Below are 21,570 nucleotides of genomic sequence, written 5' to 3'. Positions count from 1 at the left end.
GAGAGAACCATCTGCCTCTGCCTCCTAAGTGCTGAGATCAAAGGCGTGCACCACCACACTGAGCTTCCACACACTTTCTTAAAGGCCATTTTCCTGAAGGCATTTACTCAACTAAAGTTTACTCTTTCAGATGAATCAAGATTGCATCAAGATGACAAAAAAAAAAAAAAACCTATCCATCATAGCCAAGTTCCATCACATTCCATCACAACATGCCAAAGAGCTAGGGAGCATATTCCATGTGGTACTGAATTTTCAATAAGCACAAACACAAGATTATACGGTAAATAGAATCCCGATTCACAGTTTCAGAACCCTTAAGATCATGTAATGTATATCATGGCTGGAGACCCATGAAGGCCATCTAGGAAGTCTAGAAGACCCCTTCGTGAAACTGAATATGAACTTGATGCTTCAATGCAGACAGTACAAAGTGGGAAGACAGGACCTTGATGTGCTTGCCATAGAAAGCTACATGTATATATTGTAGAGAGCTCAAGAAAGAGGCTACAAGCCGGGCAGTGGTGGCACATGCTTTAATCCCAGGTCTCAGGGGGCAGAGGTAGGTGGATCTCTGTAAGTCTGAGGCAAGCCTGTTCTACCTACATGCCCCTCAACCGAAGAACGGATAAAGAAAATGTGGTACATATCACAATGGAGTACTACACAGCAGAGAAAAACATGACATCATGAGGTTTGCAGGCAAATGAAAGGAACTAGAAAATGTCATTGTGAGTGAGGTAACCCAGACTCAGAAAGACAAACATGGTATGTACTCACTCATAAGTGAATACTAGATGTAAAGCAAAGGATAACCAGACTGCAACCCATAGCTCCAGGGAGGTTAGATACTATGGATGACTCTAGGAAGGAAGTATGGATCAACCAGCAATGAAGAAATGGATGAGATCTACATGAGCACACTGGGAATGAGGAGAGATAATGGAGGACAAGGGACAGGAGATGAGAGCTTAGGGGACAGGGAGGTTCGACCTGGAATGGGAACAGAGTGGGAGAGCAAGGAAAGAGATTCCATGATAATTGAAGACACCATGCGAATTGGGAGAAGCAGAGTGCTAGTGAGATTCCCAGTAATTCCCAGGACTCCACCATAGACTACTGGCAATAGTGGAGAGGGTGCCTGAGCTGACCTACTCTGGTGATCGGATGGCTGAATATCCTAACTATCTTGATAGAACCTTCATCCAGTGACTGATGGAAGCAGATGCAGAGATCCACGGCCACGTCCCAGGTGCAGTTCCAGGATTCCAATCAGAGAGAGAGTGGAGGGTGTAGCTAGAGTTTTCCTGCCTGGCCCACAGTCAGGACAAATCTCTGACACCAGCCAGTCCCACAGCCACTCAGACCCAACCACGTAAGCACAGAGACTTATATTGGTTACAAACTGTATGGTCGTGGCAGGCTTCTTGTAAACTGTTCTTACAGCTTAAATTAATCCATTTTCAGAAATCTATACCTTGCCACATGGCTCGTGGCTTACCGGGATCTTCACATGTGGCTTGTCATGGTCGCAGCTGGCAGTGTCTCTCTGACTCAGCCTTCCACTTCCCAGCTTTATTCTCCTCCTTGTCCCGCCTATACTTCCTGCATGGCCACTGGCCAATCAGTGATTTATTTATTGACCAATCAGCATCACAATTGACATACAGACCATGCCACATGGGCGCCAGATATTAGTGAAATTATTAAGGCCACTCCACGTAGTTTAAAAGGAGATTTATTTAATGGCATAACTTACAAATGAAGGGATAGGTAGGTCACAGGGTCCGGGGAAGGTATATCGCAGTCCAGCGGTGTTCTCTGGAGCTCTGCTTGGCCCACCTTCACCGTCCAAGGTCCCGGAACCTAGTGAGTGTGGCACCCATCCAGATCTCAGGTCTCCAGGCGCCTCCCTTGGCCCTGCCTTGTAGGCATGACAGTTGCTGAAGTCTCAATGGGGGTTGGAACTTCCAGATCAAAGCTGGAATGGCTACCCACTACAGGAGGGATGCTATGAGCAAGAGATATTGAGATCATGATTACAAAATGTACAGAGACAATTAGCCAAACTAGTGGAAACACATAAACTGTGGACCAACAGCTGAGGAGCCCCCATGGTACTGGACTAGTCCCTCTGTGTAATCGAGACAGTGGTTTGGATTGAACAGTTTAGGGGGCCCCCAGGCAGTGGGATCGGGACCTGTCCCTAGTGCATGAGCAGGCTTTGTAGAGTCTAGGGCCTATGGTGAGACACTTTGCACAGCCTTGGTGCAGGGAGAAGGGGTTTGGACCTGCCTCAACTGAATATACCAGGCACTGCCTTCTCCCCATGGGAGACATTGCCTCCCATGGGAGGAAGAAGGAATGGGGGAGAGAAGAAAACCAGTTGGTGGGAGAAGGGAGGAGAGGGGAATCTGTGGTTGGTATGTAAAATGAATAGAAAATTTCTTACAAAAAAACTGAGAGGAATAAACGTAACTCAGAGAATAGAGAAAGGAGAACAAAAAAAACAAACAAATAAAGACTCCCCAAAACAAAACAAACAAACTAATAAAACCAAAACAATAAATGTTTCCATTGCTTTTGAAAAAAGTTAATAATAGCAGTGAAAAAATACTTGTGCTTGGCAGGTATTAATTTCCCACGTTGTAGAAAGCTTTGAAAAATGACAAATTCCATTCTTTGAGAAACTGTTACACTCTATAGGTATAGTAATACATGCATTTAATCTCCACACTCAAGAAGCATGCCGATATCTGTGAGTTTGAGGCCAATCTCATATACATAGTAATGTTCAGTCCAAAGTTATACTATGCGACTATGATTCAAACTAACCAACCAACCACCCAACAAACCAAACAAACGAACCATCCAACTACAGTCATGTGTTTACTATAAAACAGTAACAAAACAATTTATTCTTTAGTTTAAGAGGAAGAAAAACAGATTAATTTCCCTCAGTAGCAATAATGCTAATTTGAGTTAGATTACACTTGTTTCCCACATTCTGAAAATATTTACATAAAATGTCTTTTGGATTGATTTCCTTTAAGCCTGCCAAGGATTGTAAGCTGTAGGTAATGGTCAATATGGACACTTTAGCTGAAGAACGTGGCTTACATTCCATTTCTGTAATTAACTTCATATGAAAGGGTGCTATTTTCTTTATGGAAAATCTGAAATTCATGATGACATATTTTGGGTAATTTAAAAATATTCCTTTCTTCAAGAAGGAGCAGATAAGATGGTTTTATACACTTTACTTATCTTTCCTCTTGACAAAGAATAGCCTGTGGTGGCAATAAAATCCAAGCACTTGAAAAGAAATGGCTAAATAATGGCATTAGAGATATCCATGTAATCTTTCAACATTGTGAGGGTGAGGCATGCCTTCAGAGCTGTAATCCAAGTGGGTGCAGATTTAATGTAACATTGAGTCTAAAACATGACTGGGAATGAGGAGAAAACTAGGGACAGTAGGAACTTATGCTTAATAACTGGTTCAGACTAGGGAGTAGTTTCCTTCAGTAGTCTCTAAAATTTTTTAAAACATCACATATTTAAAATAAAAGTCCTAGTTAAAATAAATTCTTCCAATTTTCAATTCATGGACTTTTTCAATTCGTTTAGTCCTTAATGATAACACAGTAAATATAAGACACCACATTAAGTATTACCTTCACCTTCAGCTCTGACTTACCTAACAGCAAGTGTGTTCTAAGTAGTATATTTTTTACACTCCCTGGTATTGAGAGCCACTGGTAGCAAAAGTCCATGGGAGTATAAAGCAGTGACAATTAGAGTTCAGAAGGTCAACCTATCAGAACAAAGGGTTCTGTTAAAGGAAACTGTCATGCAAGGCTGGTCTATATCACATCAATCATTAATCCAGTCTGTTGGAGGTAATCCCTCATTTGAGCTTCCATCTTTCAAAGAAACTCTACTATGTTTCACGTTGATCAATAGTAGAGGGCACAATCACCAAATGGGGTTTGTAGCAGAGGTCTCAAACAAAGGCATGTTGTGCATGTCAGCAAAATTCTTCTTTTCTTTATTTTCATGAGACCTGGTTTCAGAGTACCTCTGGCTTTCTGGGAGCTCACTATGTAGACAAGTCACACCTAGAAATCACAGAGATCAGGCTGCCTCTTCCTCCCATTGCTGAGATTAAAGTTATGGTTCCCCACACCCAGATGATCAGCTGACATTTTTGCCAAGCTCTTGAGCACCTGGATGATGCTTTTCAGGGCACACTTATTTCCAGCAGAATCTGGGTTATATTACTTTGCTAGCAAATGCTGTTTGAATTCTTCTGTCTAAGATGGCACGCTGTGGAATCTTCCATGTTGGGCTCATACATAAAAACAACAACATGCACATTTATACAGTAAGGCTACACCATGCTTTTTATGAAACATTCTTGTCTTCCCATTTCCTGTAACAGGATGTTTATGCACTTCCCATTGATCTCCACAGCTCACTCTAAGAAATTCATCCTGATTTTGATATTAGTATGTTCTGGAAGCTGTCATGTAGCAGAAAGTGTAGGTTTTCTTCATTGCTTATTATACCACAGATACATGATGAAGTACAAAGAGATAAGGTTTAAAAAGAAAGTCAAACTTTCCTTCTCTTTTTTCCACTCATTTACACACTTTGGCTATTTTTAACTATATGCTTACAGTATGGTATGTTCTCAAGATGTGACCACAGTAAGAAATAACATTGTGTAAATTTACATAGCTTTATATCAGTTTGTAAGAACTTAAGAGTTACCTGGAAAGAAGTAGCTCAATTAAGGCATCCTCTCCATCAAATTGCCTATAGTCAAGTCTATAGGACATTTTCTTGGTTAGTAATTGTCTTGATTAGTATCTTATGTAGGATGTCCTGGCAGAAGGTGGGCAGTACAAAACCTGGTCCTCTGGTAAGGGATGATATAAAAATGCACATTGAACAAGCTATGGGGGACAACTCAGTAAGCAGTGTTTTTCCATGGCTCCTGCTTGATTCATTTTCTGTCTTTGGTTTCTTCCTTGAGTGCCTGCCCTAGTCTATTGAGATGATGCACTATGATGTGGCAATGTGAGCCACATGAACCATTGCCTCTCCAAGTTGAATTTGGTCATGGTGCTTTTACCACAGCAATAGAAACCCTAACTAGTATCATCAAAGTAACAGAGTTTGAGGTAAAACACAGAAAGAGAAAAGGAGGACATTTTTCTATTCCAAACAAAATACCCCATGATTTTATTTACATATAATCTGTTATTACTGACAATATTTACTTTGTGTCTCTATCTAAGATGTTTCTAGAAGGTAAGATGGTCACAAAGTCTCTCTCCAATGAAGACACTTTGCTCAAAGTGAAATGTCTATCCTTCCACCACACAGACATTGGAGGGCAAGGAATGGGGGATGAGAGCTTATTTTTTTTCAAATAACTATATCTGCTATGCCCATCAGGCATTGTAGTACTTATTTGATGCATGATTTCAATAAGTAAATCCCTCTTTTGAAGACTATTCACATACAAAAGGAAGTTAAACACACTGGTCCTTTATGGCCAAATATGGCTAGGAAGTTGTGTTCTTTGCTCATAATCCACCATTCAGCCTTAGTAGCCATGGAAACAAGAATTTTTAAAGTGAGTTAATACTCTGTCTACTGCCAGTCACTAACATTTGGTCTTACTACAAGGGAAAAAGAGGCAAGTATTTTACATTCCCGGGTGTTTTTATTAATCACATTCTTTTTCACAGGACAAAGAATGCCAGAAAGGGCCATTGACATGTGGGTAAGTGTATGTAAATGCTACTGAATATCGTGGCTAGAAGCCCCACGTGGGACTGCAGGTAATCATTGAGCTGCCCTGCAGGTTTTAATTATGTAGGTCCCTGATGTTGAGTTTATGAATTAACCTCTCTCTGTTGTATCCTTACCTACAAAATTTGGGAAATGACTAGATGGATGTCCTTAGATAGTCAGATGTATGAATACTCCTGAAGTGTTTAAATGAGGTTCTTCTTAAGCCAAGGACAAGAGTGAATGGAAAGGATTGTGGGATCTAGGGGTTGGAGAGACACTGCTCTGAGCTGAAATGTCTGCCTAATAGAATTTCTTTTCCTGAAGGTTTTCCCACTCTTCTTCTGACTGGAGATATGGGCATTTACTGTTAATAGGAAGAACGTCTGTGATCCTGCCACCTTCTAAATGAATCTTCTTATCCATAATACACAAAGGTATAAAAACTTTATGTTATATATGGGAGCTTGCAAATATGGTCTTATGAATCAAATGCATCTACTCCATGTGTTTCAAACACAGGAAGAAACAGATACTACCAAGCTAGCTCGTTTTTTTTTTTTTTTTTTTTCTGGAACAACAGCAATCTTCATTGTGTTTTCAGTACTACCTCACAGCACACTGTTCTTGTAGTCCATTGCCTCGGGCCTGCCTTGAAAGGAAGATGATGTGGGCAGGGTGTTACCCAAGCCACCATGAATTGTGAACTCATCTTGCTGATGAAACCTCCCTAGTAGAACAGCTCCTGCCTTCACTCAGTCAGGAAGCACATTCTACAGAGACTTTAGAGCAGGGGGTAGCTGTTTAGGGAAGGTTTCCTGGCAAGGAGATCCAGTGTGTAGGCCCCTTCAACCTTCTGCATGCACAGTTAGCAGTGACATTATCCAAATGCCTAGTGAGTAAATGACTCACCTCCTTCCTTCATCCTAAGATTGGAATTGAGAAAAGGTGCAAAGAAGTTAGATGAAAGTTATAATACAGAGTGTAAATTGTCTGTGAAAGAAGATATTTGCTCACAAAAAATATGTCAGGATTCTTTTTGTTTCACTGAAATGAAGCTAATTATCTAAAGATGAAATTTTAAGTAAGAGATGGGCTGTTACTGGAAATACCCACTTTTATGGATTTATATGAATTTATGTGTTAATTATCCATTTCCCCTATTCCTCTGACTCACTCTCTGGACAATTTTACACATAGATTTTGGTTTACAGATACCAAAGAAGAATTCAGGGTTTTGTGCATGTTAGATAATCACTTTACCACTGAGCTCTATCCCCAGCTATATTACAGATAGACGTTGATGAGCATACTCTTCTGGTTTCAATTATAAAATAGGTATAGCCTTCTTTAGAGAAGTGTACATTTCTGTAAAATTCACAAGGAGGAATAGCATTGCAACTATCATTTATGAGGTGTATCATTATGTATTGATCAATTTGTATACACATATATGTATACAAAAATTTATGTCAAGTGTGTTATTATTTTTACATAAGTGAGTTTACTGTGTGAATTATTTTCATTTTCTTTCATAGATGATTTCAGTTTGTAACAGTCATGAAATGTTATAGTACTATATTTTAGAAATGACAATTAATTTGAGCATTCCACTGCTTTTTCCTCTCTTTATGGTATTAAAATATTTACAAATTGCAAATACAGGTAAAATAAGCATGTCATTACATATGATATTGCAAACTCTCTTCTCATTGTCAGTTCTAAGCACTGAAATTCCTAGTCAACAAATATTATTATTTACTCTGTGAAGAATAATAATCTGTACATAGAACACTGAAACATCTCTATGTGACAACAGGGACAAGGTATGAGAGCTCAGTGCTGTACAAGCCATGACTCCCTCTGTTTTTCTCCCTTCCCTTGTAGTCTCACTGACTCTATTCTTCTTTGATGCCTTCTTCAGATTTGCCAAAATGAAGGAGTTCATCTTCAAGTTCAGTGGCCTGATTTGCAGTACAGCAGCTTTGGTGCTCGAAATCATCCTTGCAAACAGCCAATGCTGGCGCCTGTGGGAGTTTAACAACGAGGGTGTGCAATTTGTGTCAATTGGACTCTGGAAAGCTTATTATGCTCAGGAATTTAACATCTCTGGTTCTATGACCAGGATGTTGGTTCACACCCCTCTCAATTCAACCTGGAACAAGTCATCAGAACTTCAGTATTTACAAGTCCTGATAGCTTGGGCCATTTTGATGAAACTCCTAGTCGTGATTTTCACTTCAGTGGCCATTAAGATCAGCTGTCTGGAAGATCCACTCATTGAGATCCAGCTGTTTTGCTACAAGATGTCTGCCATAACTTTGGCTGTGAGCAGCATTTTCACGCTTGTTACTGTGACCTTGAACCACCTGGTAGACATCTATGGGCAAATCACTCTTGACTTTTCACCTGACTTTCCTGTTAAAAAGGAGGACATTATAAAGAAACACTGCACAAATGTGTTCCCAATGGGTGTCCTGATAGCCACGATGTCACTCTTTGGCGTGATTATGTTTCTCTATGAGATAATCTCTTTGACAGTGCAGAGTCAGGTGAAGGCCCAGTGTGCTTCCAACCTGGCTGAGCAAGTGATCTGAAGTGAGGGCTCTGGCATTTTAACATCTGCCAGGAGAATCCTTGAAGAAATTGCCCATTTGTACACAGTACTGTGTAATCACCAATTCATTCTATATAAAATATCAACTTGATTTCTGGGAGTGTGTCTAAGTTTTATTCCATCCTTGCTGTCAAATGCATTCCATTCTTTAAATGTTTTCACATACTAAACTGTAGGTCATGATCTCATTTGATACTGCCATCAAGCAATAGCAAGAAACAGTACAGTATAAAGGCATGTTTCCTAAGTAAACCTAGTGAATCCCATGAGAAATACGGTTTGCAAGAAAGCAGACACCTCAACACAAAAAAAGAAACCACATTCTTGTGTGGAGACACTTAATTATTCATATCTCTGACAGGTAGAGCAGGATGTTTTAGCCTTGGCACTGCTGGGAGAGTAGGATGCTCTCTTGGAGAAAGAAGGCAATGCTGTTCACTGAGTATGCTAGTGCCATCTGTCGTCTGTCGCTATTAGAAGGCAGTAGCCATCTCCTATTTCCCCAGTTGTGAATAAACGCCACAAATGCCCAGGCATTTCCAGTGTGCTCTGATGGTCCATGTGGTGGGTAACACAGGGCCATTCCAATCTATCAGCTCTCCCTCAGGACCTTAAAAAAATCCTAGTTTTCTTTCTGGGAACATTAGTCCCTATTCTTTATCAGGTCAGCTTTCTGAGTGTGTGTTATACTGTGTGAATACTTTCTCTCAGTGGATCTAGATCAGTGGTTCTCAACCTGTAGTCTGTGGCCCCTTTTCGGAGTTAAGTGACCCTTTCACCGGGATTGCCTAAGACCATTGGAAAACACAGATATTTATATAATGATTAATAACAATAGAAAATTGCAGTTATAAAGTAGTAATGAAAATAATTTTATGGTTGGGGGTCACTCCATCATGGGGAAGTGTATTAGAGGGTCACAGCATTGGGAAGTTTGAGAACAACTGGCCTAGATCTTCCATCTCCATCACCACCACCCATCATATCACATACCTGATTCATTTTCCTGACAAAATACATAATATGGGCAAGTAAAGGAAGATAAGTTTATATTGGCCCTTAATTTGAGGAAATATACATCATGACTGAGAGATCATGGGGGCAAGAGTCCCAAGATGCATACTATATTGCATTAGTAGTTAGAGAGCAGGGAGAGTAGTTAGTGCACTGCATATGCTCACCTAGCTCTCTGCATGTTATGCAGACAGGATCCTCATTCCAAGGAATGATGCTACTCAATTTCAGATGGTTCTTCCGAGCCCAATTAACCTCATCTTAATCTCTTTGAGACATTACCGTAGGCTTCTGTGTTTCTTGATTTTAGATACTGTTCACTCAACATTCAATATTAACCATTCCTAATCCTCTTCTTGACAATTTATGGTCCAAATATATCATTTTTATTTCATTAGTTTGTTGTTGTTGTTGTTGTTGTTTTTGTTGTTGTTGTTGGTGTGTGTGTGTGTGTGCGTGTGTGTGTGTGTGTGTGTGTGTGTGTGTGTGTGTGTGTTGTACAGGAACCTTTGTTCCATGGCTTGTGGTCACATTATAGGGGACTTGGTAAGCTGTAGCCATCTAGGGGTATATAAATCTCATTAATTCGATTGGACAATTTATGTGTATGCTGGAAATTAAACACACACAGGACAGAAAGTAGAGTGATGGGTGAAGATGGTAGATTCACAACTATAGATCTGTGACAAGGAATTTTAAACTGGAAGCCACTGGGATTGAAAGTAACAGAGATATGTGTGTTCCTGACAGAAAGTAACTATTATAAACTCAATATACCCAGACTCAACTGAGCACAGAGGAAAGAACAGATGTCAGTAACTGTTTTGATTATGAGCAATGTGTGGCTGATGACAGGATATAGAATCATAGAACAAAAAGACTTCTAAACATGTATGTGAGATTATTTAGGCTAGGATAAGTGAGGTGGATGATATATGATAAATATGGGTGGCATCATTCCATGAGCAGTGGACTCAGACTGCATAAAATAGAAGACATCTAGAAGATCAGAAACATTCATAGCTCTCTGTTCCCTGTTGACAGGCACAGAGTGACCGGAAGCCTTATAATTCCTACACTATACACTCTCTGCTGTTACAGTGCCCTCAAACTGTGAGAAAATAATGTTCAAATATCCCCTCTTTCCTTTCTTTCATCATGTCAGATATTTTCACAACAATGAGACAGGTAAGTAATGTAGAATAGTGGTCCTTGGAATAGAATTGTTCAAGTTAATGTTATAAATGTAACCATGAACTTATTAATCTTTTGGAATCAGTACTTGGGTAATGTGGAAATATTTGGACCTATGCCTTAGAAATGCACTCAGATATTCTATAAAAGAGTTTATTTGGCCATTCCATGGGGAGTGTGCAATTCTAGAAGGATGTGGAGAGTTGGAAGCTGCTCATGAGTATTCAAAGAGGATCAAGGACTGTAAGGTGAAAGGGGCCGGTTTTCATTCATGTTCTATGCTGGCACAAAGCTGGCTGCATTGTAACTGTGTCTTGAAAACCTGAATATGGCTGAGCTTAAATTTGTAGAATAATTTGTCCTGTGGAGAACATTACAAAGCAGGATTGCCTTCAGGTTGTAGCACAGGAAATGACCAGGATAATTGGGACTAAAACCACATTCATTTGAAAACAAAGATTCCTAATTGAAACCCTATTTGAAAAGTCCTTTGCAGCTGGGATTCACCCACCTAGGGATGTACCTCCCTGTGGTCAGCACACAGAAGCTGCCATAAAGAAAATCTACAAGGAACTCATTACCCTCACTTATGGTTACTCTAATGCCTGCAGAGGGGTTTGGGGTGTTTCTTGCCTGTATTCCTCCTCTCATAAGTACAAAGCTCAAAACTATCACAATGTGGCTTTTATGATTTTTCTTAAATCACATGATCACTTGGGGTTGTAATTATTTTCAAAGATTCACTCTATGATAGATGGTACCTCACCAGCACAACACAGTTATCAACTGGCTGTTCCAGATCCTATATTTACACAGACAAGTGTGTCCTAATGCAACCTTCTTGACTGGCATGAAGAGTCTACTTTCCAACCAAGGGCTCCCTTCTTTCTGGTCAATACCTGGAAACATCATGTCTTCTCAGCAAGAATTAGCCAGAACTCCATTTGCACACAGTCTGGTGCCATCCAATGTTAATCTCTGAGAAAGGGCAATGGAGGGAAGGCGAGGGAAATTTTTTATACTAAAAAATTACGCCTGTCTTCTTTAAGAAAGGATGCTCATTTCTCACACCAACCAGGAGATTGGAACTGATAAAATCTGCTAACAGGCAGGAACCAGAGACAACAGAAACTGTTCAAGAAGCACTTGATTAGGACCAATCTTGAAGGAGGTGGACTCAAGAGGGGGCGTTGCCTGTCAAAACAATCTGACCTAAGCTTCAGAGCAGATTCCCATCTAGAGTGCACCTCCCATCCCCTTGTGCACTAGTTCACAACCTGTGGTTTGAGACCCGTTTGACAACCCTCTATCTCCAAAAATATTTACAATACAATTCATTAAATTAACAGTATTACAGTGATGAAGTAGCCATGTAAAATTTTATGGTTATGTGCTGTGGGATGTTCTGTATGGCAAAAGTGTGGCTCTGATTGGTTAGTAAATAAAACACTGATTGGCCAGTAGTCAGGCAGGAGGAAGTATAGCCTGGACAAAGAGGAGAAGAATTCTGGGAAGTGGAAGGCTGATTCAGAGACACTGCCAGCCGCTGCCATGACAAACAGCATGGGAAGATCCCAGTAAGCCATGAGCCACTGGCAAGGTATAGATTTATAGAAATGGATTAATTTAAGATATAAGAACAGTTAGCAAGAATCCTGGTACAGCCATACAGTTTGTAGCAATATAAGTTTCTGTGTTTACTTGGTTGGGACTGAGCGGCTGTGGGACTGGTGAGTGATAGAGATTTGTCCTGACTGTGGGCCAGGCAGGAAAACTCTAGCTACAGTTAGGGGACACTACAACATGAGGAACTCTATTAGATGGTTGCAGTATTAGAAAGGTTGAGAACCCCTAGTCTATAGGATACTGTTTGACGGTTTTAATAAAGTTTATGGGGTTTTGCAACTTTTTCTTTTCCTATGCCCAGAGACTATCTGTTTCTCTGTCAATTTGCAACTGTTAGGGACTCTCACAATTGTTCATTCCTGTGGGGAGTTGTTTTTGTGTCTTTCTCAAATCCATACCTTTTACTTTCTATCAGAAGCCTTCACATCTCTGTCAATATCATTTTTGGCAGGCAGCTACTGCATGCTTTTCCTACCTCAGGTCTGTAATTGTCCTGCTCTGTCTAGTACCGTTCTCTAATTAATTGTTATTTCCCTTTCCTGTCTTTCTGAGTTTTCATTCCAGGACCTAAGTTCTTAACCCAAATGAAAATGGATGATACCTTCAAGCTTTGACCCCTCAATCAAGACCCATGTAACACACCTAAAACTTGACTCTTGACCTCCATATGTATGCAGGTGCACATGGTCTCATGTTAGAAAATAATATATAAACACTCCAAACACTTGCACACAAGTAAATGAATATAATGTTGCAATATTATGAAGTGAAATTGGCAAGAAGTGGGCTTAAGACGGTTAATACTGAATGATGAAAAGCCAAGAGCTAGAATCAAGAATAGGATAAGAGCTTCTGGTTAATGTCAAAGATTTTCTAGATTTGGTGTGAGAAAATCAGCCCTAGATGTAGATGGCATCATTCCATGGACTATGAACCCAGAATTCATATAAAGAAGAAGCTGAGCACCAGCAGTCACTGCTCTCTGCTTCCTAACTGCTGATATAATACTTACTACAAGCAACTTCGTGCTCTTATCCTCATGACTTCTTGGGCATGATGGCATATTCCCTCACACTGACAGCCAAAATAAACCTGTCCTTCCTGAGTGGCTTATGTCAGGACTTTTGGCCCAGAGATGTGTCAAGTATCTAACACGGTAGATCTTGGTTATGAGGGTGGAAGAGCAAGATACACTGAGAGAAAAATATCCATGTGAAATCATACACATAGAATCTGACCATGTGGAAGAATTGGAACTGAAGTTCCCAGGAAGCAAGTCAGGGCTGTAATAAAGATCCTTCAATGGACACTGATAGACTACAACTTCATGATTGTTGACACTTGATATGGAAAGACTAGATTCTCTCTAAGTAACAAAAGGCTCTAGAAAACATCCAAAATCTTTGTTCAAAATCTTTATAAAATATTCAATGTCTCATAACTATGGGTTTCTGTAAAATTAAAAAAAAATAAAAGTAAGTTGAATACTTTCTTTTCCCAAATGGAGAGAGGGCATTAGGATACAGTAACAATAAAATCAAAGCAAAACAAATAGCTGAATGCCCTGCATCTGGTATTCATCCAGGAACTCCTGGGCTCCAAAGGACCTAGTAAGTTCCTGTTCTCCAGATTTGCAATCCATAGCATGCACCTTATATCTCGTAGGCTCAGGCTGGCTCTACTGCACACCTGTTTTTGTATTTGCTGGTCATACCATGGTAGTAGCATGTCCACTAATTTGAGGTCTCCAATGCAAGTGGGCTGCACTTTTACCAATAGCCTCTCTTGTACTCTTTTCAGAGACTTTCACACTGTCAGACTATGGCTAGATTGCAATCTTCTTAATACCCATTTAATCCTGGAATTTGTACCTCCATTTAGGCTGCACATTCAACAAAGGATTCTTATTCTCCTCACAGTCTTAAGCTTCTGATGCTATACATGTCCCCTTCATGCTTTAAAAACCAGTACATTCTAGGAGGATAAAATATATTTTTAAGTTTGTTTGCCAGCACAAGGTATAGCGATGCCCCCATCTTGAAAATAGCACATGTGTGATTATCCTTAGAAAACACTTCTCAGGAGATTTTCCTTCAGAGATGCTGATCTCTTTCAATTACAGATGATTACTTAGCCCCAGCCAAGTAGAAACAGAATGCTAACTCAAAAATTGTTCAAATTGTCCTGTTAGAATCTTTCCTTCCTGGATAAACTTCAAAGGCCAGGCCTCCATTATCTGTGTGGCTCTTACCAAGCTAATCTTCCAAGATCCCATAAAACAGCCCACTGAACTCTTAGCATTGAACACCTTCTCAGCACCAAATTCAAAGGTCACCATAGTCTTCCCAAATAGAAACAGTGTGGTCTACCTCAGCAACACAGTGTGCTGGTAGCATTTCCTGTCTTTGTTTGGATATCAATTGCTGTAATGATATAAAACCATAAACAAAAGAAACTTTGAGATTACAAGATTTGGTTGATATTACATGTCTGGCTAACAGTCTATCACTGTTGGAAATCTGAGCAGGAACTCAAGAAGGGCAGAAACCTAGAGGTAGCAGCAGAAACAGAAGCCATGGACTAAAGCTGCTACTGGATTGTGCCTCATGGCTTGCTTATCCTGCTGCATTATACACACCAGGACCACCTGCCAAAGGGTAATATTATGCACAATGATTTGGACACTTCTATATCCATCCTTACTTAAGATAATGCCCCACAGTTTTCCTTAGAGTTCAGTCTTATGGAGCCATTTTCTCATTTGTTAGTCTCTCTTTCCAGGGAGAAGCCATACAACCACACATTAAGGTAGTGAAGAACACAGAGAGCGTATGTGAACCCTTTAATGGCCTCTTCCTCAAAGGGGGCACAGACAATTGTTATGGGTTTTTTTTGGAGGACCAGTAGTCCAGAGCTACCACCAAAGTTGTTTCATGAGACAGACTAAAAGCTGTACATTTTTGAAGAAGACACACTCTGACAGGTATTGGCTGACATGGCCATTGACAGGCAGAGTTGAAGATATGAGATTGAGAACAGGAATACAACAGCCACAGGAGAGACAAGAGGGACATCCTAAGGCTCTCCGACAAAACAAGACAGTGGAAGATCCTAAGGGCAGCTGAGAGTGAAAGTAAATGACAGATTGATATAGGAGCAAAGAAGCAGTAATCACAAAGATATATAACAAAAGAACAAACTTTATAAGAACAGACAAACAGCTGCAATCAAGGGGATAGGAAGTCACCCCAGGGGTTAAAGGCTGCCCTAGGGCTCTGGATAAGACTTTTTATAGGCTCTCCAGGCTCTTCTCCTCAGGAAGTCACCTCCACCATGGTTGGTCCTTCCCCTGGAAGAACAAAGAGGCTGTTTTCCCCCTTTGTTATCCACTAGCACTTTCTGAGTGTGACAGCCTCCTGTGGAAGGGGAACAACATCAAGGGCAAGCAACAGCCCTTATTAATGGGATCTTTCTCCTGTTCTAACCATCACAAGTTCCCCTGAACCCTCTCATAACATCTCTGTTAGACATGAAGACTGAATGTCATTATGGGGGCGATGCTTTCCTAGGTATTTCCTCCTGATAGGAGATGAAGTTTTAAGCATAGACCAGAGAAAGGAAGGCCCTCCAAGGATAGTTCTTAGTTACAATCCAGAGGGATACAATAAAATTCTCTGGTTTGCACAGATCCATGGCACCAGATAGTCATTTGATGACAGTGCCTTATTTGATTTATGTAACAGTTCTCACCTAGAAATAGTACAAGCATTAGAATAACTATAAGTCTCGTGATTACAAAAAAAAAAGTTTCATCTTCATTAGAGGAAGAATATAGGCTAGGAAATCATCCAAAAACCTCTACAGCAGTAGTTCTCAACCTGGGAGTTGTGAACCCTTTGGGGGCTGCATATCAGATATTTATGTTATGATTCATAAAAGTAGAACAATGACAGTTATGAAGTAGCAATGACATAATTTTATGGATGGTGGTCACCAGAATATGAAGAAGTTTATTAAAGAGTCATAGTGTTAGGAAGGTGAAAATAGGTTTAGAGGTTTAGAGCCACTGCTCCAAAGGTTTCACAGAAATCAATGATGACTTTGAAGATTTCCTTGTGGATTTCATCTGTTTCAAGATGTGCATGAGGAAGAGAGCACAGGTTTGATTCAAGAGGTAAAAACCTCCTCATCTCCCAAGTCAAGTTGAAATTTTATTCATCCTGTTGTCTGACAGCTATAAATTTCCATAGACGAACATATGCCCACACCACAATTGATGTCATGGAGAAGTTAAACATTCAAATGCTTTCCTAGAATCAATGTGTATGCTTCAAGGATCAGATTTCCTGCTGCTGCAATTCCATTCCAGTATTTTGTCTACACTAAGATGTTAAATGTAGCTCTTTGACAAAATGTCTCATCAACTGTGGTGTTGACCCTATTGTTTGTGTTAGGACAACCAAGATGAAGCAAAATACTTTGAATTCCATGAACAAAAATTCAAGTTGAATTGGCAGCCCCAAAGCAGGGAAGGTGCCTGAGTGAATACTTTTGTGAGTCGATATGAAGAAATTCAAGGCTCTGCTCCCATTCCAGAGTGACTGGGAGAACATTTATTGTTATTTAAAAGATGTTGGTAGAGCGGACTACCAGTTCTGAAAATCTAGGACTCCAGATTCTGAAGAAACCATCAACTTAAGGAAAGACCTCAGGTGCTTGGCAGTCTAGGAGAGTGGATGTTAGTACAGGCTGAATTTATTCAGAACTCGGGTATATTTTCTCCTCTACCCTTCCCTAGTAAGTAACTCAAGACTAACAGAGGTGGGCCTTTCACCAAGAGGCCTTTTATCCACTCTTGAGATCATCAATCTGTATTCTGCTTTTACATTACACTTTTCCTCTCTGAGACCCATAAAGGAGCTGAATGCACAGTTAGACTTGTCATATTTTTATCCCCATCACTCTTCACAATTAGATTCCTCGGGGGCTCAATTCTGGTATCTTTTCCCTTTGTTTTACAGTTTGTAGAGTGGAAGATGTACATTAGCCTTATGCTTGGTTTTGAATGAGTATGAGCAGCAAAAATAGAGATGTAGCAGATACATAGCAAAACCTCCTTTAATCTATGCCTATAACCTCCTGGAGAAAGTAACAACAAATAATTCTAATTAAAATTAGTCTTCTGTATTTACTGACTGAGAAACTTCTAGGTTGAAGGCCCTCTATGCCTTCACCACAGATAATCATCCCAGTACCTTTTTTTTTTTTTAAATTTTTATTTTGCAATACAATTCAGTTCTACATATCAGCCACAGATTCCCTTGTTCTCCCCCCTCCCCCCCTCACCTTCCCCCCAGCCCGCCCCCCATTCCAATCTCTTCCAGGGCAAAGCCTTCCCCACAGACTGAGATCAACCTGGTGGACTCAGTCCAGGTAGGTCCAGTCCCCTCCTCCCAGGCCGAGCCAAGGGACCCTGCATAGGCCCCAGGTTTCAAACAGCCGACTCATGCAGTGAACACAGGACCTGGTGCCACTGCCTGGATGCCTCCCAAACAGATCAGGCCAATCAACTGTCTCACCCACTCAGAGGGCCTGATCCAGTTGGTGACCCCTCAGCCATTGGTTCATATTTCATGTGTTTCCGTTTGTTTGGCTATTTGTCTCTGTGCTTTATCCAACCTTGGTCTCAACAATTTTTGCTCATATAAACCCTCCTCATTCTTGTTAATTGGACTCCCAGAGATCCACCTGGGGCCTAGTCATGGATCTCTGCATCCAGATCCCTCAGTAGTTGGATGAGGTTTCTAGCACGACAATTAGGGTGTTTGGCCATCCCATCACCAGAGTAGGTCAGTTCGGACTGTCTCTCGACCATTGCCAGCAGTCTGTTGTGGGGGTATCTTTGTGGGCCTCTCTAGCACTTTGCTTCTTCCTATTCTCATGTGGTCTTCATTTACCATGGTCTCCTATTCCTTGTTCTCCCTCTCTGTTGTTGATCCAGCTGGGATCTCCCACTCACCCAAGCTCTCTTTCTCTCGACCCTCACCCTTCACTACCCCCACTCATGTCCAGGCTGTTCATGTAGATCTCATTCCATTTCTCTGTCATTGGGCGATCCCTGTGTCTTTCTTGGGGTCCTGTTTTCCAGGTAGCCTGCCTGGTGATGTGAGTAGCAGTCCAGTCATCCTTGTTCCACATCTAGTATCCTGTTATGAGTGAGTACATACCATGTTTGTCTTTCTGAGTCTGGGATACCTCACTCAGGATGATTTTTTCTAGATCCATCCATTTGTCTGCAAACCTCATGATGTCATTCTTTTTCTCTGCTGAGTAGTATTCCATTGTGTATATGTACGACATTTTGTTTATCCATTCTTCAGTTGAAGGGCATCTAGGTTGTTTCCATGTTCTGGCTATTACAAACAATGCTGGTATGAACATAGCTGAACAAGTGCTCTTGTGGTGTGGTTGAGCATTCCTTGGGTATATGCCCAAGAGTGGTATAGCTGGATCTTGGGGGAGATGGATTCCCAATTTTCTAAGAAATCGCCATATTGATTTCCAAAGTGGTTGTACAAGCTTGCATTCCCACCAGCAGTGGAGGAGAGTTCCCCTAGCTCCACATCCTCTCCAGCATAAGGCGTCTTCAGTGTGTTTGATCTTAGCCATTCTGACAGGCATAAGGTGGTATCTCAGAGTTGTTTTGATTTGCATTTCCCTGATGATTAGGGATGTTGAGCAATTCCTTAAATGTCTTTCAGCCATTTGAGTTTCCTCTGTTGAGAATTCTCTGTTTAGTTCTATAGCCCATTTCTTAATTGGACTGTTGGGCATTTTGATGTCTAATTTCTTGAGTTCCTTATATATTCTGGATATCAGTCCTCTGTCAGATGTTGGATTGCTGAAGATCTTTTCCCATTCTGTAGGCTGTCGCTTTGCTTTGTTGACCGTATCCTTTGCCCTACAAAAGCTTCTCAGTTTCAAGAGGTACCTTTTTTAACGATGAATAATTTTATGTCAGAAGATAAACAAGAGTAGTTTTTATTTGCAATAAGTTTTCCCTTAGCTATCTATAAGGGTCATGGTGTCTAGGATCTTACACTGTTTTGAGATCTCCTCTCTCCTTGTCACAGTGTCATGCCAGGAACTTTGCAGACATTTTGAGACAGACATGTTTTGGACCTGAAGTGGGAATGTCAACTCCCATTTCCAAAGCCATCTTCTCTCTGAGAATAATTAGCATCAGACAATTCACTAACATTTCCCATGTCCAAAGGCATTTGCTTCTCTATTAATCAGAACTCCAAAATGTATTAGAAATAGGGAACTGGATGTTGATTATGGTGACAACTGGCTGAACTCAAAGTGGATCTCTTCCTTATGACGTTCCTGCCTAGAATTATATACAGGATTATCTGTATGACCAGGCATTGATAAAGGAGGCAGACAAGAGGTAGACAACTTCTCCTTCCCTTCTACAATGCTTCAAGGAATGCAACATTTTTACCTCAATAGGTCAAAATCTTATCCATTCAAAGTTCTTAAATCAATGTGTGCTTGACATTCTGGCTAAATAATCAGAAGAGGAAATCAGGGGTGTGATAGGGAAAGATTCTCAGCCTTTTCACAAGAAAGTCTCATCTCACAGACAAAATCTAGGACATCAGCATCTAACTGGCATATCTTGGTTCATTCAGAGTGATCCTTGAGGTAGATGGCATACAAGACACCTCTAACATCTTTCCTTTCCCTTTTTAGTTTCTGGATGGTATTATAATTTATGCTCCCTGGGCTTAGCCTTTCTTTCATTTATTTGAGACATTTCTTTTTGCTTCCACAGATTAAACAGCCATTTTGTAGCTTCATATCTATATCATGTCTGGAAATACCATGTTGGACTAGCCAGCACCAAAGGTCCAGACCAATCATGCGACCTTAAAATTCACCTTTCCTTTGCTGACAATTATGGTTCAGGCAGTTATGAACATTGCTTTGGCTATACTGCCCAATACAATATGTATAATCACTTTGCCTTTGGCAATTCAGTACTGCCGCCTGGTCCCATCAACTCTGGTGCCCAAAAACCCATTACATTTAATTCATCCAACTGAGCAGCAGAGTCTCCAACCCTAACTGTCTGGCATATCAAAAATAAAGACAAAAAACTTCGAATGTGCTAGTGTCCCTCTCACAATTTTGTGTTATATAGGAATAGTGAAGGGCGGTTAACAGCCAGCAGGCAGGGATCCTGCGGGAAGGATCCCAATTCACCAAGACCCATCAGCAGACCCTGCAATCTAACACTCTGCCCTCAAACCCGTCTGCCCAAGACCCCAGCTACTTCCTGAGGCTTAGAAACCAACCCTCAGCTCTCATCGGGCTTAGTGAGTGAGCTCTCATTAGTCAAAAAGCTGTCGTTGGACCAAGAGTAACCTTAGGAGATAGGGAATCTTCAAGCCTTCATTAGACCAAGAGTGGCTTTCTGAGAAGTAGTATCTGCCACCTCTCATTGGACCAAGTGTGGTTTCCTGAAGACAGAATCTATTGGCTCTGGCTAGACCAAGAGCCCTGATAAGACCAAGAATGAATCCATGAGTCACAGATTCAACTTGCTTGGGTCAATGCAAGAGCAGCTCTCTAATACATGGAATCTGCCTGTTCCAATTAGACCAAGAGCTAAGATTAGACTCAGAAGGGCCCCCTGAGAAACAAACACAACAAGCAGCAACTCACTCAGACACAGGCACGTCTTATACCTATTAGACAAGGAGAAGGGCAGACGACAAAGCAGAAGTACATAAAACAACACAAAGAGCAATACAGCATCACCAGAATATAGCCCTCCTCCAACAGCTGGACATGCATATCACAAGGTAGAAGAAGCAGAATAAAGCAATCTTAAGAATATCATCATGAAGAAGCTAAAGGCCTTTCAAGAAAAAAATGAAAAATGAAATTGAGGAAAAGACAAACAAAAAAGTGGAAGAAGTCAATAAAGGCATTGAGAAAAACACAAACAAAAACTTTGAAAGAAATCTATAAAGAAATAGAGGAAAAGACAAATAAAAATTGGAATAAAGCAATAAATCCCTGAAAGAAAACCATGAAAAAGCAATTAAACAGGTGAGGGAAACAGTTCAAGACCAGAATAGGGAAATAAAAACAATGAAGAAGACACAAACAGAGGGAAAGCTGGAAATAGATAATTTGAGTGAACGAACAGGAAACACAGATGCAAGCATAACCAACAGAATACAAGAGATGGAAGAGAGGATCTCTGGTATAGGGGACACAATAGAGGAAATTATTTCATC

General features: G+C 40.6%; 1 protein-coding gene across 1 annotated transcript; it reads left to right on the top strand.

Moving 5' to 3' along the window:
- The first annotated feature begins 5,605 nt into the window (after positions 1-5,605).
- LOC131899720 (uncharacterized) lies at positions 5,606-8,402 on the top strand. Its single transcript, XM_059251201.1, has 3 exons — positions 5,606-5,710; positions 6,133-6,242; positions 7,730-8,402. Exons 2-3 carry the CDS (start codon positions 6,214-6,216, stop codon positions 8,400-8,402), a joined length of 702 nt encoding a protein of 233 aa, XP_059107184.1. The 5' UTR covers positions 5,606-5,710; positions 6,133-6,213.
- Positions 8,403-21,570: the final 13,168 nt, after the last annotated feature.

The sequence above is a fragment of the Peromyscus eremicus genome, chromosome X, assembly GCF_949786415.1.
Source record: "Peromyscus eremicus chromosome X, PerEre_H2_v1, whole genome shotgun sequence".
NCBI lineage: Eukaryota > Metazoa > Chordata > Mammalia > Rodentia > Cricetidae > Peromyscus > Peromyscus eremicus.
Note: the sequence above shows the minus strand (reverse complement) of the source record. Positions and strands in the feature narration are given on the sequence as shown.

What these genes read in the sequence shown, in the direction of transcription:
- LOC131899720 (XM_059251201.1), top strand. Translation starts at nt 6,214, where the DNA reads ATGAATCTTCTTATCCATAATACACAAAG. An exon ending in CTTATCCATAATACACAAAG is followed by an intron (nt 6,243 to 7,729) that starts GTATAAAAACTT and finishes TGCCTTCTTCAG; the next exon opens with ATTTGCCAAAATGAAGGAGT.